The sequence below is a fragment of the Pezoporus flaviventris genome, unplaced genomic scaffold, assembly GCF_033815535.1.
Source record: "Pezoporus flaviventris isolate CSIRO_AGI_PZ_B2104156 unplaced genomic scaffold, CSIRO_AGI_Pfla_v1 ptg000006l, whole genome shotgun sequence".
NCBI lineage: Eukaryota > Metazoa > Chordata > Aves > Psittaciformes > Psittacidae > Pezoporus > Pezoporus flaviventris.
The window spans coordinates 13767455-13789615 of record NW_026892554.1 but is presented as its reverse complement, the minus strand read 5'-3'; the positions used below and the strand labels follow the sequence as shown (position 1 = coordinate 13789615).

General features: G+C 35.7%; 1 protein-coding gene across 2 annotated transcripts in view; it reads right to left on the bottom strand.

Moving 5' to 3' along the window:
- Positions 1-22161, bottom strand: part of UNC13C (unc-13 homolog C) — a 146195-nt gene that overhangs the window by 72197 nt on the left and 51837 nt on the right. For both annotated transcript variants that reach the window (XM_061446985.1, XM_061446986.1), the window contains exons 7-12: positions 21830-22049; positions 17805-18032; positions 14951-15092; positions 5261-5430; positions 4730-4845; positions 3079-3242 (exon numbers count right to left, since the gene is read on the bottom strand). In XM_061446985.1, the coding sequence (XP_061302969.1) occupies positions 3079-3242; positions 4730-4845; positions 5261-5430; positions 14951-15092; positions 17805-18032; positions 21830-22049 (1040 nt within the window). The remainder of the gene's footprint in view (positions 1-3078; positions 3243-4729; positions 4846-5260; positions 5431-14950; positions 15093-17804; positions 18033-21829; positions 22050-22161) is intronic.

The window sequence follows — 22161 nt, the reverse complement described above, 5'->3', positions numbered from 1 at the left end:
GTTTCACCATAGGAGCATAAGGCAGAGCAGTGTGCTGGGCATAAACCACCTGGGCCCTAGTGCCTTTTCAAGCAAAAATGAACACAAGGTACAACTGAGCTCACTCCTGCTGAACTTAAGCCAAATACCCTGAACTGCTGTCACTGCTGCCCATTTTTGTGGGCCTGTGAAAACAGCAGCCACTAGCATGAGTTATTAACAGTTTCTAATGGGCACATGATGTTACACCAACCATTGCTGTCTCGCATATTTTAGAGTAATATTGCATTGTTTAAGCTAGAGTAACATGTCTAAAACCAGACCTGCATCAACTTTCTTAGTATGCAATTTGCTGACCAATATGCAGTGCCTGTGTTCTTCTAATCTTTCTTCCAGTGTGAATCAGCAAAGAAAGATGGCTAATTAATTTGCTGCACCCAGTAAGCATATGCTATCAATGAAAATTACTTTAATGGGTGATTTGTGTGCTTTTTGCAATGCAGCCACATTAATTGAAGACTAGGAGGGGAACAACATGGCATAGTTAATGCCCATTAGCCTACTGGAATGAGAACTATGTCACTGATTTAAAAACATTAGATTCTACCTACGGTGATTCTCACCAGTAAGAAGCAAAGATCTTAATAGAGCTTTTATTGCACTTGTCTCCGTTACACAGTAAATCCAGGATGCTGACATTATGTATAATTTCAGTGTCTAGTCAAAGACTGCTTCAATACGTGCTCTGCTTGTTGCTGTCTAAAGAGAAATAAATTACTTTAAAAGATGAGAAGAAGAAAATTATTTTTTTTCTCGGTGGTGGAGAGGTGGCTTAATAGAGGTAGGTAAATAAAATTCCAGTACAATTCCGTGAAGAATCTACAGCATAAATCACCACCCATCACTGCAGTCATCAAAATAAAGGCCAGCTGGATCACTGAGCTGTCCTATTTTGTTAATCTGTTTTCTGTCTTATCTATTTTTTTTTCCTGTTCTCTCACACATACGTGCTTTGACTTCTGGGAGTATACCCATATCATCCGTGCAGCAAACTGTGTCTATTTGGCTATCCATCTATTCATCCCTAAAAATATAAATCTCTTCTGACCTACATAAGAATGGCTATAATTGTTTTTTCATTTCTTTGCCCAATACAGACTCCTTGAGGAATGGAAGAATATAATTGTAAAAAAGAAGAGTGGATTATGGAATCTCTACAGTGAAGACTTTTCAAAGAGCCACAGTTACTGCAACACAGGCATGCTTTTTGTTGTGTTTTGCATCAGTGCTTGTTTTTCACATGAATTCCACATTTGGTAATTTAAAAGCAGTTGGAACTTGTGTTTTTATATTAAAACACCCCTTCTATGTCAGCATTCTTTAGGGAAGAATTACCAATGTTTAGTCTCATAAAAAAACAAGTGGATGCATCTGTCTCCAACAACAGACTATATAAACTTTGTAAGTTTATCAGAAAAGGTCTCATTGGAGACAATGACTAAAGCAGGCAAGTAATCACCCATGAAATGTCTTTTGTGTTGATATCCACATTCCAACCAATACCTGGTGGTGCACAGGTAATCTGATCTAGAATCTAACACTGACTCAAACATCATATGTTTTAAACCACAAAAAGTGCAAGAAAAAAGTGAGCAAGAAATAAATCTTCAAGGTTTACTAAGAGTATCATAGGTGACAAAGCCACCAGTTTTTCACTTGTGGTTGTTCATCAAAACCCATCCATGTTGTACCAAGATAACCAGCTACTGGGGTGATAGTTAAGAAGAATCACTGAAGAAATGCTAAATCAGTCCTGAGCAAACAGCCCTCCCTTGGCACTAATAGCCCTTGAGAATTCATCTCATACAAAACCTTGAATTCATTTTGATGCATACAGCAGGATCAACTCTACCATTTTAGAAATTAACATTTTGGTAAAAATAGCATACCAATTTAAATCAAGTTATAAAACTAGAATACCATGGTAGTTAATAAGCAACATACTTAATCAAGATATGAAGACTTACATGGCTAAAGAGAAGCTAAACATGAAACCCCAAATATTCATGAAACTCGGCATGTGAGTTTCTCCATATGTAGTACACATATACACCACCACAGGGGAACTGTCAAGCTTACTTAATTATTCTGTGCAATGTTGTTTAAGCTCCTTGGAGGAAGAACATTAAAAATGTATGTATTACAAAGGCATCCTCTACCTTTCTATCAGATGTACAGCACAGTAATTCACACTGAGCAATAAAGTTTCACTTTCAGTAAAGTGAAAGACATGTTCACTGCAATAGTAGATGCTGCCATTATATCCTGCAATAAAAAGAAAACTTCACATTTATGTGCCTTTGTACTTACATTTTATAGAATGTACCGTAAAGAAATGGAGGAAATAGGATACATGTTCTGAATAAAAATTCCATAATATCAGCTTTCTACGGGAAAAATAATCTGTGTTTCAAGGACTCATTCGGAGTCATCTGCTTTCCTATGGCTGCAGTAGGAGCAGAATATAGTCCTTTTCACTGGCAAACTTTTTACTGAACAAGAATACAGGACGGAGCTCTTGTATTTCCAGGTTTTTAAACTCAATGGCTCTGTCTTCTAAAGTGATCAGACAGCTGCTTTAGTCTGGACAATATAGTAACAGGTTCTAGTACAGTTAAAAATGGATCGCATGAATTATTTACGTGTACTACAGAAGTTTACTGTAGCCACTGCCGGTGTTCTGTGATGATTTCTGTACTCCTTGAAAGGAGGTAGCTTGTGAAAACCTGTCCTACCATCCCAATCCCATCTGAAACAATGGAAGTCTTTCTGATCCTTGCCACAGATCACTATTAGAAGAATTAAGAGACGCATTAGTGGTAATACAAGTAACAGGTTATAAAATGCTTATAATAGATCTTAATTCCATTGCAGATGAGAAGCACTTCAATGAAAATGAGATGGACAAAACTGAAAACAAGAAGTTTAAATCAGGAACAGGAGAGAGTAGAGAATGAAAGCATGAAGGCTTAGAACTCATCACCTCTATCAAACACATTCTTGACAGTGGAGTAGAAAACCAGATGCGATCATACTTACGTCATAGCTTGATAAATATATTCAATTCCATAGCGCATTGCAAATTCATCTACAATTTCTTGTGCAGCATCATCAAAGTACACCTTCCAGGCTTCATCACCTCTCACTTCAGGGATTTTTACAACACCATTAGATTTAACTTCCGTCAAGTAATGGAATAAATTCTAAATATAAGAAATGTTTCAAATAGGAATTTTCCTCTTTTAAGTGGCATTCTGAAAGTATATCCTACATAACAGTCATCAGTATGTTGACTGCTGGACTGTGGGGTTTTTTGTGTTTTATTGTTAGGGGGGGTTTATTTTTTTCTGACAAGTCATCATTGGGTAAACAAACCCTGACTCTAACCATGGTTTTTGTAACGGAACACTGCTAGTGCAGGCTTGTGATGCAGAGCATTGATCTACCTCCTTGATATAAGGTCATGCCAGCTAACTGGCACAGAGAGACTGCAACATAAGCTTGTACATAAACTCTCTTCTCTGTCATATGCTTGCGTCAATGAATGAAATCCTCATGTTACAATGCTCACTATAGTGCTTCAACTTTAATGGGATCTGCAACCAATAAATTTCGAATTTACTATTTAAGATCTGTAAGTTATAGGAAACCTATCAGAAATCTTGCTAAAGCTTCTCAAGTAGTAAAAGGCATGCAATAAGGTTTAGGTTTAGCAACATTATGACCCAAGCTAGTATTTAATTTGCTGTTCATGTCAGATTACCTAGCTCCATATGCATCCACCAACTGAGCAAGAGATTTTATTTCCTATTTTCAGTGACAAAAAGAAAAATGCCCAAACCTTGAAATAATTTCCTTTCTGCTAACAGTCCACAATTGTCATGTGGATTATCCTAAAGCAAGATTTTTGACACTTCACAGGCCAAAAAATTTGCAATATTAGGTCAAAACCTATGAGCACATGTGCCTTCAACACTTAGTTTTACAAATGGTGAACAATGGGGTTTTGTGGACATATACTAGTGATGAACTTTCAACCATGTATTATCTATCAGCTTTCAGAAAGTACTTGAATTAATTTAAATTAAAAATACGTCAGAAAGTATTGTTTGAATAGAACTTCAATGTGGGTCACTGTTAAAGGGAAGAAGAATCAAATACAAAGAAAAATATTTTGCAAGACACAGTGGTTTATCAGCGATGAGTTTTTTTCAACGTTAACAAAAGCAATCTACATGAAATGGAAACAGAATTTTAACTGTATTTTATATTGTGCTCCTCCTGCTTTTTCTCACTCTTTCCAAAATAAGAATTAATGTAGCAGAAAATAAATCCTTTACAGTTAATAGCTATGTTTCTGTAATATACACAATGGTTGTATCTCCTTGATGTTAGTAATCAAAATGCTAAAATAAAGTATGGTACAGGGAGAACTTAGCTGACTCCACCTCTTTTTCTAACTCCTAATGGCAGGAGCAGGAATGATGTGTTGGTATTTGTTCTGCCTTTGTCTCTGAACCTGACATGCCGTCAGCAGTGAAAAGTGGAAATCTAAAATAAACTTGTCCTGGGGTGTAGCAGCAGTTACTTGTTTCAGTGTTCTAGTGTTCTGTAGCCTTTTTTGCTCATCCATGCAACAACTAGATAGTAATTTCTGTATAGTACATTTTCTTTAACTTCTCCAACGTACCTCATGTAGGCAGGTGTACTGCACATGGTAGGGAGCAACTTTCTCCTCTCCTTCTATTTCAACATTGATTTTCAATCTAATGGCACCAGAGACAGCTGATTTATCTGTTCGCTTTTCTGAAGAGCAAAAAAATAATGTATTAGTAACTACCAAGAATATATATATGTCATGTGAAAAGCTTTCAATAAATCTTTCTGGCTGAATAAGAATGTTTTAAGTCAGAAATTCCTGCTGTTGAGAATAAGATTTTTTTTTTTTTACTACCTCACACATGGTTCAGGCCATGAAGCAGAATCCCAGGCTCTGAAGTAAAGAATTTTATCTGCCAAATCCCAACCAGCCTGCACAGTACTTTGTTTAACAATTTTCCCCTTTCAATAGGAATTATTTCAATTTTACAGTAGCTGTACTAATTATTATTTTCATTATTGATATTTTTCTGTAAAGACTTCAGCCACAACCTGAACTATGCCCGAGTAGGGTGGATTCACCCTTCCTGGATATATTGAAAAAAATCAGTAAGAATCATACCTAAATTATACCACACATCCATTTCTCCACTCAGTGTTCTTACTTCAATGATTGTTTGCCCGAGGAAGTCGTCTGATTCCTTTTTGAAATGTTGTTTTACTCTAGATTTTATGTCATCATCTTCATCCCATACTCTCACTTTGATTCTATCTGTAGAATTATGGCATTCACTGTAAAAATAATAAATACAAAACGTGAATGCTACATAAGCTTCATACATTTGTACTTCTGTTTAATTCACTGTCCTAGATTTCTATACACTTGCTTAAATACATACAGTGACAGAATACAAACAACCTGCAACATTCAGTGGAATGAAAGGCCACATCACATTGCCAGGAACAAAACTACAATTACTATATATATATAAAAGAGAAATTATATGCATGAATTATATACACATATGGATTGTACTTTGGAATGTTATGAACTTTTCATTAGAATTATTATTAACTTACAATGTGTACTTCTCAGTGTTAATATTTAACAAATATCTTGGAAAGGTACAGTTAAGTCAGTTTTTTTTCTTCATTTAGAAATGCTATATAGTGCATGCAGTAGACCATAAAAGTAATAGCCTAGAATATTATAATAGAAAATCTTCAATAATATTTCCAGTATGTGGCAGGAAGTTTGGAAAACCAAACCCAAAAACCAAATCACAAAACCCCCCAAGAGCTATGAACAAACAAGACAAGCCAGGCAATCAGAAAAATGTAGAGAAACAAGTACCTGGCTTGCCTTTTTTTTTTTTTTAAAGATGTATTTCTTTCCTCCAAGGTTCCCATTCCCTGGTAAGGAGCAGGAGTAGGAACAAACCACCATATACTAAAAAATTCCCTGCAAATTTAAGTGCCTTACTAACCCCTCATGAGTTCAATGGATTTGAGAAACTACTGGTTGTATGAGAGTGAGGCGGCTTCAATTGCAATTTGCAGAATTCCCAATAGATAAATTTTTTACTTCCAGCTCTTGCACATATCCATATGCATTTTTACTTCCATATCCTGCATATATTCACACAGAAATGGAAAAACTCTACTGCTGAATATTCCTATAAGCCACAATGAGGACTGTTTACTGTTGGTCAGGTTGGCTTTCATGACTTCACTGGAATATCCTAACATTGACTCTAGAAGTCTGTGGCAGTGAAAAAACTTTCTGATGACATTTAATGGGTAGTACAGACCTGGCATCAGTAATAAGCCATGTCATCCCATGCATCCATACTAATAGGGGTTTTTAATATATTTTTTAATAACTACAAAATATTTTAATTAGTAAAAATCTTTGATTATTTGTAAATATACCTTTAAAGTGTATCAGCAAATTTTCATCTTCCACAAGGTCTTAGTTTGACACCAGATTCTGAGTTTTTACTTGAATTCTATTCCAAACACTATCGCCGCTCAGTGATCTGTCTCAGCATTTCCAGCATTAAAACAGTAATACTGTAATTTATCTCCCAAGTGGCACCCCTCAGGGGTCTTCTAGGAATTAATTAGTGGTGGTAATGAGTTTTGGAAGTATAAAGTGCTTTAAATGGTATTATTACTGTCAAAGCAAATCAGTCACTAAAAATGGCATACACAGCTTTTATTCTGCCTCACTGTGACATCATTCACTATCACAGAAATGCTTGTGTCTAAATTTTAACATTGCAGATATCTTTGGTAATTAAAACCAACATTGTTCTGTGATTAGCAAAACTAATGAAGCCTAGTTTACTTTCATCTTATGACTGGCTTCCCTGGCATCTAACAAATTGCAATCACCTATTTAAACTTTTCCCATCATAGAGATTTTCCTAAATTACCCCTTCATATGGACTCCCTGGGGAGCTGGGGTGAGCTGAAATTGAGGAAACTGTTAGGATCTCATCTCTGTCTGACCACCTATTTTCATAGAACATGACTGACATAGTTAGGCAACATGTGAATTTTCTCTGACTGACCACAAAATTAAAAAGCCATTGGCCAGGATATATAAAATACAGGAAGATACAAGATGGATCAAATAAACACCCTTTGTGTTAAAAACCTAGGCTAAAGCCTTTGATTTTCCTCATACACAGCTCTGCATTATTGCCTAACATTGCTAGACTCCTGATCTACATTTAACTGTGCACCTAATAGAAACAGTAAACAGGATTTCCACAGTGGCATAGGCAGACCTGTCACTGGTGTGGCATTTAGTGACCCTCATCACCGTATCTGTAGATGCAATTAGATACTGATCAGATACTAATGTCATTTGTAGAAATCTTGTTACTGTTTTGCTTCTCAGGGAGACGCTGCATATATAAAAAAATATCATTAAATGGTACTTCAGTACAAATACCATATTTATGGTATTTCTCCTGAGACACCACCAGTTTTCCTCTGATGTACACTTGGTTGATTAAGGGATAGTTATTCAGATGATCAGGACAACTGCACTTTTCCTGATATCCTCTTTTGTCTCCTTCGTATCTTTTCCTCCCTTAACCTTAGGTCAGTGAAACACAGTGAAACCTATCACAACTGATGGGTTTACTCCCATGCTCAACCGTATGTCTAAACCTTTAGCACAGAATCAGCTCTGCTACGTATTTGCAATGTTCCCATGCAAGACTCCACAACTATCATAGATCTGTGATGCAAAAATGGAAGGCTGGATGAACATGTATTTCTACAGGCCTGCACTGTGGAAGGAAGAATTACTATGAAAGTTACAGAGCTGTCACTGAATTCTACTTACCTGCCAGCCTCTCAATAACAGCACTACATAATGAGATGCACATTCTGCTTTCGTCACCGGTAACATCGCTGCAGAAGCTCTGTGGCTTTGCAGAAAGCATTGGGTGGGATTCCTACTTCCTACTGTGCAGGAAAACCAGCCCACCGGGTTCAAGGCAAACAACATATGCTATTTTCACTGTGCCTTTTCTAGCCACTCCACTTTACATGCTCAGTAAAAGTATTCAGTAAGGTGTGATACAGAAAAGTGAGAAGTGATTTAGTCTTTAGCACACAGAGAATGAAGATACCAATGATTTTGAAAGCTGGAAAAACTGCAGTATATTTGCAGATGTTAAACAGAAGTCACAGTTTTGATATTTAATAAGAAGTCTGGTGATGCTGCATCACTCCTACATTTACAGGATGAAATATATTTACATAGACATGAAATAATCCTCACAGCATTCCTGCGTATTCTAATGGCTAGAGTTATAAAAAAAGCAATAATAAACTATCTTTACTACAGTAGCTCAATGTAAATTCAATATTAGGTGCTCTGGCACAACCTGATTGTACACCTCATCTAAGAGATCTACACCCAGTGGTGAAACAACAACTGACTGATATTATGCTACTTTCACTAAAGAAATAAACTTAAATGAATGGGGAAGCTGGTAAAGAATATATGGAGACTAATTTCCCACTCTGCCAAAAAGAAACGCGTTCATCATAATAGCATTCTTTCCTTGTAGTCTTCAGTAAAAACTCTTACATCCACTAACAAATTTGCGTTCTCTGATTAGATAAAGTGGAGAGGATTTTTTTTCTCCTACTGCTTTAAAAAAGTGTTACTTCGAGAACTTAAAGAAAGTAACTTTTTCAATAAACTATTTTGGTGAAATTCTGTAAGCAATCAGCAGACAAATTACCTTATGCCTGAGATGTAGGGAATTACTGCAGAGCCTTTGTAACAGCTTTGCCTGCAGTTTTGCACATTTTGTAGCAAGTCACTCTGGTTGTTGATGGATAAACCTGAACATCTAATTTGTTTTCACCAGCGTACTTCAGCTGAAGACGGCCAGCCTGTCTATCTCGGAGCACTTGCTGAAGAATCACTGTGGTCTATGGTAATTGAAGTACACAGGCTCCTTTTTTCTCCTGCTTTTTGTTTCCAGTTTCTTTCTCTGGTAGCTGCTATCACTTCTTATTCTGTTTCAAAAATACCTGAATTCTTTCCGAACATACATTCATTAAGACACGTAAAGAAAACACCATACTTACCACTTTGTGATACTAACCACAGGTAAAGTCAGTATTCGTATTGTTATTTCAGATGGCTATCTCTTTAGTTGTAGACCATTACATATACCTTAGGTCTCTTCTACAAACTAAAGGAATAGATTTTGGAAGATGATATTTTACTCTTTTAAGTGCTATAATCACTTAGTGACTCAACACTGACTTAACTGGAAAACAGATAAAAACACAATGCCACTTGAAAAACAAACAAAAAAACCAAAACCCCCAAACAAAACAGAAAACCACATACTAAATGAGAGATCATTGTTCTTGTGAAATCCCCTCATGAACAAGCCTAAGGAATACATTTTGCATAGCAGGTAACGTACATAAAGGAGAGAGTTGAACCTTGCCAAATTCCTACCAAATTTTGTTCCCTTATACTAAAATATCTTGGATGCCATATTGTCTGTTGTAGGGAATGGAAGGTGGTAACACAGATATTGTCCTAAAAGTATAAAGAAACCACATGGTCATGGAAGACAGTAGTAGAATGAAGGTCAGGTAGCCATTTACTGCTAACGTTACCCTCAAGTTAATGATTATTGCCATTAATGCAAGCCAGAACCAGATACATCCATGGCATTGCTATGAGACTTGTCCATTCTGTTATTAACTGTTCAGAGATAGTACCATAATCCCTCAGAAAAACTATCTATTCCAGTATTTTACCAGCCCAACTATAGCCAAATTTTTGCTGAAGTCTGATATAAGCCTCTAAATGGAATTTTTGTGCCTGTTACTCCTTATTCTACTATAACAGTAAGCATGAAAAATAGATTATTCCTTTCATCTTTGAAGAGAAAGGATGTGTTTAAAGACATTCTTACCTACACTACTTGTCTCTTCTCTAGTCTGGACAGTCCCAGCTCTTTAACAGTGTGGTCATGGGGCATGCTTTCGATAAAGTAGAATGAGACTAGTTATGCTTTTTCTTGCATTAGTTTACTCTGTCATAACAAAAAGTGAGCAGTATAAAATTAAGCTGGATTGACAACAGTTTGAAAGAAAGACTCAGACTGAACACGCTGTAACGTGAAACTGAAAAACATTATTTCTGAACAAACAATTTATCATTTGAACTTGTTCTCAGAGTCTCGTGCTTTGGGCTGCGGCTGTGAGATAGTCATGTTAATTAGCAGGATGTCTCTGAGGGACTGGGCTGCTTACTGAAGAATTTTTGGAATGGATAAATCCAGTAAACTAATTTGTGGGTTTCTATTACCTAATTGCTTGTGTGTAATATAATTCTCTGTTATATATTCTTTCTTATGAAACAATCCTGAAGATGTTTCAACAATTCTCACAAGACTGTGTTTAGTTATCACTGGAAACTGGAACACCACATGGTCATTTAACCAATCCCACTGTCTTCAGGTACAACCAAGATCATACTTTTTACAAGGCAGCTCAGTTGATCTGTATAAAACAACAGTATGAAAGAATTTTGGCAAGGTCCTCTTGTATTTATTTCCTATACATGGCCGATTATAGTAAATATTGCTTTAAATGCATAAAAAAAAAATCAGTTCTTTGCAGTACAGACTGTGTGAGTGATGCTCTTTAAAATAATTTCAAGGTAAGAGCATCCACATTGGATGCCTGAAATAGCTGCCAGAAATTCTCAATTCATCAGAAACTCCAGACTGAAATATCCAAAATATGAAGCAGTTGAACAGTTTCTCTGACCAACACAGAAACTTGAACTATCACAGTCTCTAATTTACATCAGTGCTGTTTGGTACCAGGGGATACTTCTCCCCAGTATTATCTGCTGAAATACATAGCAGTAGAAATTCTCAGCAACACTCTACATGTTTTAACAAACAGTTGGGGGGTTTTGTTTGTTTGGTTTACCTACAAGCACTTGAAAATCTTCTCTCCATAACATTTTATGTCTGCACTGATATCAGTATATTACCAGGAAATCATCAAGAATGTCACAGATCAGACAAATTCTAACAATACAGTGATGACCATAAAAAAAAACAAAAAACAAAAAACCCACCTTTCTCATTGGTCTAATTTAAAACAATTAGATCAAATGTTTTCATGCACTGAGAAGAGTAACAGATACCCAATGAAGCTATTGATCAAAGCCTAGTGGCCTAATGACAAAGAAAATTGAAAGAATATGTAAAATAATCATCCAGTTATGTGAAAGACTTTTGTATTATACAACCAGATCTGAGGCATTAATGAGTGGTCAGAGGGAACATTATGCTTGCAAAGTCTGCAAGGCAATTTGGAGGTGTACGCTTCCTAGACAACACTCCCAGAAAAAAGCAGATTTCCGTATTTCTGCAATCAACTATTGAAAATAGCCAAGAAATGAATATGAGTGGAGTTTTATTGCAGATTTTAAAGTTTGTACAAAGCTGAAAACTGTACAGCCAATATATGTCTTTCTTGTAATTGAAAATTAAAAAAAGCAGGCCCCTTTCCCACATCAGATGTCAAACTCAACCAGAAAAAGGAAGGTGACAGAGAGCTGCAGGACTCTTCCTTTGCTGGCACTGAAAAAGCTCTCATATCACTGATGTTTTGTTGAAAAAAATAAAACCTGGTCTGTTATCACTGACTTAATAATACCACGACAAGATCAAAGCTCTTACCACCTATACTACATTAATTAAAAGAGCATCTTCTGTCCTATTTACTTCTCTATCTTGTGTATAAAAAAATATACATTTCAAGGAAAGATGTATTCTTCCTGTGATAGCCCTGGGTTTTCTTGCTGAGATGCATACAGTTGTAGGTAAGCTCTAATTTGGTTATGGATTATGAGTTCCCATGTTAAATCTATGCCAGTATTCCATGGTCATTTAACAGAGGGTTACGTTATTTTCTGTTAGAAACATTCACTCCCTGCTTACCATCCAATCATATTAGGGTTACGTGTGATCCTGCAAACAGGAACATTGCCCTCACTCTATCTGCTATGACAGAGCAAATGCACAGTGGGGAGCCAATGTTTTTTCCAAGTCTCTGTTTCGGAACAGATGGGGAGATTTCAATGCATGTTTTGGTATTATGAGTCAATATATGATTGTGAGATCTTGAGATGTATTTTATTTCTGCAATTTATCATTTAGGAGTTATAATGATGATTAGTATTTTATTTTAAATAGGACTATCAAATATCACTAGTAGAGCCTAATTTTAATGAAACTTCCTGAGTCAATGGAATAGTTACATTGATCTATTTCCATTTTAATCTTGTGGTTAAACATTTATAATTTATTTAATATACTTTACAAATTCTCATATACTTTCAATTGAAATCCAATGCATTAAATAAGGAGATTATTTTAGAAAGCACAAGTGCTATAGACGTGATTGAAAATGTATTCAGTTCAAAGCAGTTACTCAGGAGATTTATGCTATAGTAAGGTTGGTTTTTTTTTATTATTAATGTTATTGCTAGAGCAGCAGATGACAGTAATACTTAGTGCTGAGTGAAAAAAAGGTATCATTTTCACGTTTCCAGGGATTTAATGGTAGCCCTGCTCATATCTTTGAGCAAATATATTTAAAACTTCATATCAAATTTACTGAATTGCTCATCCAACTTTTAACACTACCTAACTCATACATTTAAATGCAAGAAAGTAACTAATCTCTTACCTTTGTTTATTCACAGTGATACGAGGTATGAAATTTCAAATGTTATTGAAGTAATACAAATAACTCAATAACAGAACACAATCTCTATAGGGGAAGCGTGTAAAGTTTCTAAGTGTGTGTTTTCTCTGAATTAACTATTCTAGTACCGGCATTTGAATCTGTGAAAGGAATGGGCATCCACTGTTTAATACAGTCGGAATACCTACTACTTTTCCAGGCAAATAGAAGTGGCGTCTGGGTCATACATCTTTCAAACTCACTAGGGAATCAACCTCCTCATCAATAAGGTAGCGGATTTTAGTCAAAACAAACAAAACCAGCCAACCAACCAAAACCCCTCCAAAACCAGGCAAGTAGATGTGCTACATAAGAAGGTAACCTATCATGTTATGACATTGCCCCTTCCTGAAGAAAACAGAGGTCTATTTCAAATTGCTGAAGCCTAACAAATTGTTTCAATTGTTTACACAGTAATAATGACAACTAACGTGTTCCTTATAGGAGGAAAGTAAGGTAAGAGAAACTAAACAATATTATGGCTTGAAGACAATTATTTTACATTGTGATGAGTGGTTATTTTGAAGTTGCCTGTTGCACACAGTGACTAACTAAAGATTCTGAATCTTAACTGGGCAGTCTGCAGGACCCTGAGCTGTTCTGCTACTGCTGTGTAAATTCAGGGTTGCTTAAAAAAAACGACATATCACTTTTATCATCACTGATACAGATTTTCATCAAGTTGTATCAAATTAAGATACAGTTTTGAATAGCATTATTAGGTACAAACATATTAGACTTTTATAATGTAGTAGCAAGGTTAGATTATTATGTGTCAACAGTCTGCATATATTTTCAGTAAAAATGCAAATAAATCTGTTGTATTTAACAACCACTGAAGTTGTATACCCTTTTTTATTATAGTTTCTTCTTTTTGTAATTTACGATACGTTTTCACACAGCTTCCATAAAATACCTACTAACTTCATGTGATAACACTGTGGTAGATGCTCTCAGGGTAGACTGGAACTTTTCTGAACAATTTAAAATATCTTGCTAAATAAACAGTTCTCTTTCACTTAAAAACTTCCAAAGGAAATCTAGGGTTTATATTAGCTTTTCAGAATCTTTAACTGACTTTAATAATAGTAGTAAAGTGCACATCATATACTTGAGCACACGGTAATTGAGCTGAATAAAGAGTAAATGCTGAAATATTTTTGCTATCAATAGAGGAATAACACTCAGCAAATTGATACTATTATCAGATTGAACACGTTCTCAGTCAGGAATGTGTTGTATCCCAAGGTAATATTTTCAGGAAAGTAACAGTATAGTTCCTGTGAATTGGGATTTCTGGTACTGTAACATGTGTTTCTGAAAGAAGTTCCAGGAACATTGCCAGAAGTTGAACTGGCATGAAATCATACCCAAACTGTTGTCAGTGTATTAAAGACTGAAACATCTACTTTGGAGTCAGAACTGAATTTCTGGATATGCTGACAACAAACTATTCCATATTCAGTTCAGAGGCTGTGGCCAAAGAAAGGAGACAGAAGGATCATATTCTCCACATCAGACTTCTGGACAGCTCTCAGTCTTAAAACGATTAGACATACAAACAGCCCAGCCCAGAGCCTAAAGCATACCAGTTACTATCACATTCCCCCGTTTCACCTAGGAAAGTCATCCTGAATAAAAATGCATTTACCTTGCATGGTGAGTATCAGAGACACAAGAAGGCATTTATAGTGCAAGCATTTTGTATGTAAGGTTTGAGTGTGAAAAATATTACTGAAGTTCCTTAAAAAAGGAAAATAAATGCCACCAACAGATGCCCAAAAAGACATAATTATGAGCTGTATGATTACTATATCATAAAGTCACTTCTATGCTCTTTCCCTTCAGAACTTGTTTATTATTGCTATGAACATGCATAATATAGACAACAAATATTTTCCAACTAAGTAACTATTTTACATGGTAGCACTACATTACCTAAATGTAAATTCACAAACCAAGGAACAACAATATCTTCTGTACTTACAAGTAGAATTTTTCATCCCATACTGGATTCAAGTTTCCAAAGATAGTCTTTGTTCTCCGCTTGGTTTTGCCAACTTGCACAGTAACATATGGGTCACTTGAGCCAGTTTTGTCCTTAGCCTGTAAGCCCTGAGCACAAAGAACTGCAACAAAAGGAAAAAAATATGCTTCAGCCCTCATAGCCTTCATTGCCAAGAAATAAATGAGACACTAATAACAGCAACAGGAAACAAAGCCTTCAAACTGAGGTCTCCTAAAACAAAGCTTTCTGGATGAATTTTCTCAGCACCTGCTATGCTCGAGATGGACAAGCCCTGTCTAACTACCCTCTGGACTGTATAAAATTTACAAATATGGTTTAATAGGGTAATAAATTTAAAGATTCACTACAGAGCACAAAAGACTTTTTTTTTTTTGCCATGCATAATCCAGATAAGCTTCTCAAAATTTTGTTTTATCAGCACTGCAAGTAATGTAATATTTTTGTATAACTTTGAGTCTAATCATCCCGAAAATTTCCACTCCTCATCCCCAATAAATGAATCATTATTTTCAAAATTTCTCCAAAGGTCCAAACTAAAATTTCCAAAATAATACCTCCCATTGGCAAAAACCTGCACTGTGGATTATGAAACTAAACAGGAGAGGCATGGTTATGACTTTGTAATTTGTTTTCCTCATGTGAGAGATGTACTATGAGGATTTTCAGATTACTTCCTATTCTATCACAGACAGGGTGACAGTTCAGATCAATTATCATTAGCTGCTCGTGTATTTGTTAGCCCTTCTGACAGTTAATGCGGGTGTATAGTTACTGTATGCACATTTTGTGGCAAATAAAAATACACACAACTTGATTTTCCATCATAATTCATAAAACTAGAAATCTCAGCAGAAAGCAGAACTATCAAGTAGCAGCCTATGGAACCCAGACAGCTGCAGCTAAAGCACATGCCATGGCTCCCAGCATCAGCAGAGCTTGGTTTTATTTTTTTGCATATATTTCAACTGTCTTGGTGGCAACATTTAGTTAAAATTCTGTAATGCAAATCATTCTGGATAATGAAGCTCCCCCAGTGTGCTCAGAAAAATGATTATATAACAATGGCACCTTCTTAGGAGATCAGCTCTCACTCTTGAAAAGACTAACCTTTTAGGAATAAACTGCAACATATTTTGTCTTCCCTGTTCACTGCAAATCCAAGGGGAAATTTTTAGAAGGCAAGGAAGTATTCCTCTCCTATTTATAGGAGAATTAAGGGCCAGTGTCTTCCAGAATTGCCAGCTATTATAGTGGCCTGAATACAAGGCAGCCTTGAGTATCCTTTTGCAGCAGAAGTAAAAGTAAGAATGAATTAAGTATTTTCCCTGATGTATCTCTCCATATCCCCTGTGCTTGGTGACAGTCCCAAAATTCAACAGCTATTCTTTATGTTTCACATACTGTCTCACAACCTTCAGAATGGCCTCCCTTTTTCCTAATCCATCTAACTCACAATCTCAGATTTTCTTCTGATTTCTCCTGGCACATATCTGCTATTCTCAGCTCTGTGTATACGTTACATATTGCCCCAAGTGTGACTGGGCTTTAGTTCGGACTACAGAGCCATGCATAACTAATAACACACCTACCAACTCTCACAGAATAATTTGTTCATGGTTCACTTAACAGATGCTTTTGTCCTTTCCCTCCTGAATGCCAGCTTTAAATTTCAGCACTGCAAATGGCCATTTCATCTCTCAATGACCCTTCCTTGATACATTAAAAAAGTGCCACAGAATTGAAAAGTACTATAGCAAAAATTTTAGAGCACACAACCCAAATACATTTACAAATTATATACGTTATAAATGTACCACTGTACTAATAAATTATGTACATTATAAAACACATACAATACCAGAAATGAAAAGAAAAAAAGAGATAGTTTCATTTTTATGTAAAGAAACCCCCTTTTGGCTCTCACACAAAAGAACATTACTATTATATTTAGTGAAAGAAGTGTGACTGTGCTTAGTTTTGAAAATATCGTTTTAACACTTTACGACACAGTAATTTGAAGATGTGGGTCTAAGTCCAGTTCATTTTTGTTCTCAGTTATAACAGCTGCCATAGCTGAAAATGATACCTTAACAAAAACATGTAGATCCAAATGGCTGAACTTACTAAATCACAACTCTCATTTTTTAATCCCATCCAACAACAATGGAAGATTTTTGTTGCAATTCAGCTTGTAAATTTCCATCTTGCTTGATGTCAGCCAGTTCTTGCAAACTAATTGCAAAGTATTTTGGCAAATGAGTTCAAACCCCACCAGAACTCCTCATTTGGAAGTTTTTTTAAAAGGCAGAAAATCCAATTTCCAAGCTTTTTAAGTGTAAAAATTAGAGTTTTTGTAGGTGACACACACCAGTTTTAGCAGCAAAACCATGTAACAATGGAAACACGTCCAAACGTTCATTTTCAGCAAACAAAGAATGGATGATGAGTTTCAAATAAATAGGGGTTGGAATTGCAAGATGCAGTGTTCTTGGCATCAGAGTAATTAAAACCCCATAAACGAAATTGTGAACTCTTGCAGTTGGTGGTAAAAAGCTCAGCACTAGCACAGAAGACATTGTTAGGACAAAGAGGAGACAAGAAGACTATTTATCTTCCTTCCTAGAGGAGTGGAATATAAAGTAGTTTTGCCAACAGCTGTAACTTCTTCCAGCTAGCATGCTATAAATTCAACCAAGGTACCAAGTACACAATTGAACACAGTTCCAGGTCTAATTATAATAAATTTTATTCCCAAACCAGGAGACTAGGAAAGAAAGGGCTCTTAGAGCAAACAGTTCAGAAGAAAATTTACCTGTGATTGTTATTTTTGCTGACCACTTGGACGTGCCATCCAAAACACTTTGTTTTGCTGCTTTTGTATATTGCACAAAGTCTTCTTTGGAAATATTAAACATCTCCTGGATCACTTCAAACACCTCTGGTCTATTCTTTTCTCTGATCTTCATTCTTTCCTTCATAGCACTGATAATGTTCTGTGTTTTATCTTCTGCACCATGTTTGGAACTCTTCTCAGCAGCTCCTGCAATAACAGAAAAGGTCAAAACTTTTTTACAAGAATTGTTATCTTATTTCTCCTTTAATTCTCCAGCCAATTGCCAGTACTGCAGTACTCAAAGATGTACCCAAATAATTTTTTAATTTCCCTTCTAAGTCAGCATGATGTAACAATATTTTCATTCCTTTTGGAGCAGAATGGTACAAGAAACCGTATTTGTCTAGTTAGAACAAAAAACTCCCCCAAATTAACAGAAACAGTATTCAAACAAGATAATGTTTCCATTGCAGTTTTTTAAGAGAATTTTTATTTTGACAATAAGGACATTAATCTAGATACCTGCTATGCTCTCCCACAGTGGAAATCTAATGAACAGGAGAGAGAAATAGACATAGCAACTTTCTTGACTGTTTCCAGATACATCTTGATATTTGCTGATGCTGCCTGACTCATGGAAAGTTTTTCATTCCTTCCAGGAACAGTGTTAATAAAAAGTTAATGATGACATAAATCCATTTAACAAAGCATTCAAAACCTACTGAATGTAAGCATTCCCTGGATTTAAGCATTTATATTAATTTGGAACTATCCTAACTGTAACGCTGACTTGACATCCTCAGTCTGAAACACCAGTGCACTCCATCCCTTCATTAAACATCATGCATCAACAAAGGAGAGCTTCACAAAGCTCAGTGTTAGGAGTGGAGTCTTCTGATGGCTATTAAAGCCACTCTTCCATGCTCTGCTTACCAAAGTGTAGACATGTACTTAGCTTTTTACTCTGGTTGCAGCTGTACAGATTTAAAGGAGTGCTTTTCCAAGAATTCTAACACTGGAACCATACAGGGAATTTCTGCAAGCAATATTGCCCCTGTGCTTGTGTGATATTAAACTTAAGGGTCTAACCTATAGATTAAATCAGAAAACAAAGAAAATACTCAGGTTATTTGCTGATTTGTCTGGGACATATTACAGGTTTTATTCACAGTTTTTCCCAGGAGAACTCTGGAGAGATTTCTCTCTCTAAAGATCATAGGTGATTTCAGAGGGCCTTTAAAAGCCAAAGTGAAGTTCTCCTTACAAAATGAGGAAAGTGTTTCTACTCAGTGTCTCTGCTATGCATATTGTATTGGAATAACTCAAGCGTACTCTCGAAAAAAAAACAAATGTCCATCTTGCAGTTGGGCATGAGAAAAGAATGGTTAAAATGGTATTACAAATGTTGGAAGCAAAAAGATTTCTGCAGTGCTAAAGAAGTTGTTTCAAGTCTTGACAAGACTGACATATTAAGCAAGATGCAAGAAGACTACAAATGTAATCAATGACACATTAATCACCTGCTACAGGTATTGTTGAATTTTAGCCCATGTTGTTAAACATTGCTCAGGGGCTCATAGCACTGAGCATGACAATCATCATCATACTAGCAGCAGTAAGTACTTTGGCCTTCCAAAAGGTTGTGAAAACATCACCCAGCTAGCCATCCTCCATGCCTGGGAGGATCAAAGTATTATTGTTCCCTTTAAATGGACAGTAAAATTAAGACAAAATTATGTTGAATCACTCACCACACAATTAGAATTCAGATTTCTTAATAATGATGAGGAACACAGTTCCTTCTCTGCACTACTGTCAAATATCCTCTTCTTTTGAGTACATTATTTTTGTTGAGGCACTCTCAGCTTGCAATGGCTAAAGAAGATCTTGATAAATCCTGAAAATCTCTTTGAATAGGTTTGTTTTTTTTTTTTTAATGCAGAAGACTAAAGTTCTAGTGATTAAGAGTTTTACACACTGAAAAACTATGAATTGGTAGAAAATGAATTAAATGCTACCATGAAACCAAATACCAGTTAAAAATTCTCTAGGGATTTTATCACAAAAGAGATGATTTTGAGCTGCCTAGAAAGAGTGACAGGTACTTCCTGCAAGATGCAGGAAAGCAACATTTTTCATCTCTTGTGTTTTCTGCCCTTACGTTAAAAGTACAAATACAACGTCATGATGAATTGATAAACCACAGACACAGTCTGAGTGGCAATAAAGTATTCCTATTGAAAACCTTGCTGCTTTTTGAGACAGTACAGGTAAAATTGGAATTTGCAGTAAAGAGAAATTTGCTTTATGTTTTACTGAACAATCACAATAGGCTTCTATTTATACTAAATTATTTATTGCAGCTATTGTCACATCCTCTATTGCTGACAGTCTAACAGCTCTTTTCATGCAGTATTGATCAGACTAATTAAGACAATATTCTAACATATTGCAAAGGAAGTGAACAAGCCCCTTTTACCCTAGGGACTGATACAAATGCAACATGATTAAAATCAATTCTGATTTAATACCTACTATTAGAGAAAGGGTACCTTGTTGAAGATGAGAGGTCTCTAATGAAAGTAGTACTGATTTTTCTTACATCTAATTTAGAACAAGCTTAGATATTGATGTTAAAGAGCTTGAGATGTCTACAGTCTACGTTAGCAATCATTAAGCATATAAAAAAATGACAGAAGCTTGGAGGGCAATATGTCCTATTGATTATGAAATGGCCAAAAGGACAACTTTAATAAAAAAACCCACAATGAACCACATTCATTTCACTTTATGATACTGTTAAGCTTTCTTATAGAACCAACTGCGCTGCTCAATTCATTCTTCAGTGAAATGTTAAATATTTTAACATAAAAGAAACAAAGCACATGAGGTTAATTTTCAAAGCAATCTAACAGTCAAACCTGCTGAACAATCAATCCGTTGCAAAAATATGTGACAGGATTCTCAAAAACATTTGTATAGTAATGGGAAGATTTGGATCCCTTAGGTGTGTCAAGTATTTTTTTTGCCTCCTAGAGGTTTACTCTTTCAAGAATCAGTTGTTCAATGCTTTCAAACTTGACACCACAGGTGACTGCCAATCCTACTTGTTTTTTGCAGGCTCTCTCTCAGCATTATCATTTATACATTTGTAAAGACAATATGGCTCTTTGAGCCATTTGTTATGTATTCTGGGGCAGGTGATATGGGCCAGCAAACCACTGGGCTGAGTATATCTTCAGATAAGTGAAAAGGAAGATAAAAAGGATACTTTTAATCTGTATATTTTTGTAGCTTTTCAGCTTTAGCTTTTAACCAAGATTCACCTAATACAGGGATGGATACATATCTCATGTCACCTCCATGGTTGTGGCACCATGAAAAGCAGCTCAGCTGTTCTGTAGATAACAGAAATTATTTGCACTTACTGAAGAAGCTATTCACAACTACCTTCTTCACTTGACAGACTTCTGAAAACTCACCACCAACAATCATATTAATGCTGCACAATATACTTCTATAATACTTTATTTTCACAGGAAGCATTCTTTTCTCACTTATGAAACTATCCTACTTACTGTTCCATATTTTTGTATATTTTATAGCAGTAAGTAAGTATTAGGAATACAGTAAATATTAGGAATATTTTTTTATCTCTGTTTTAACATTTCTTGAGTTTTAAGTTAAATAAAACAAGGAGGGCTTATGTCATGTAACAAATTGTTCTGGATATTGACATTGGCAGGAGAAAGTAAATAATATACTGGTGCTGCCAACGTTTATTTTGTAACTGACCAGCAACATTCATCAAGTTCCAAGGACAAAACCAAAATTAAAAGTCAGTATTTCATGAAGTTTCTGGAAAGTTCCTTAGCCAATAGATACCAACATGCTTTCACTAATTTCTGATGATCTGTCTCTTCATTTTGAGGAGTATCTGAGTGTACACACAAAATCAAAAGGTGTTAAGTACTGCAAAGCTTTAGCTGTCAGGAGATACTCACTCTGCAGGCAGTCAGCATTTAGGAGGTCTTGGCACTTCTCATGGCATTTGACACCACATTCAGTACATCTCATGCCTTGCCTGGCTATGCCCCAAAGTAGACCTTCACATTCATAACAATATGTGGGAGTTGTAGCTGTCCAGACTTCAAAGTTATGAGGTGTAGTTGATGATATTGGATAGATCAAAGCCTGCAGCGTCTTCTTGAAGACATGTATTTTCTATTGGATAAATAAAAGATTTAGGTTGAAGTACTGGTTAATACGAGTGAACTGGAGCTAAAGCATATACCTTTACATTTAAAATGTTACAAAATATACATAGAAGCATGAA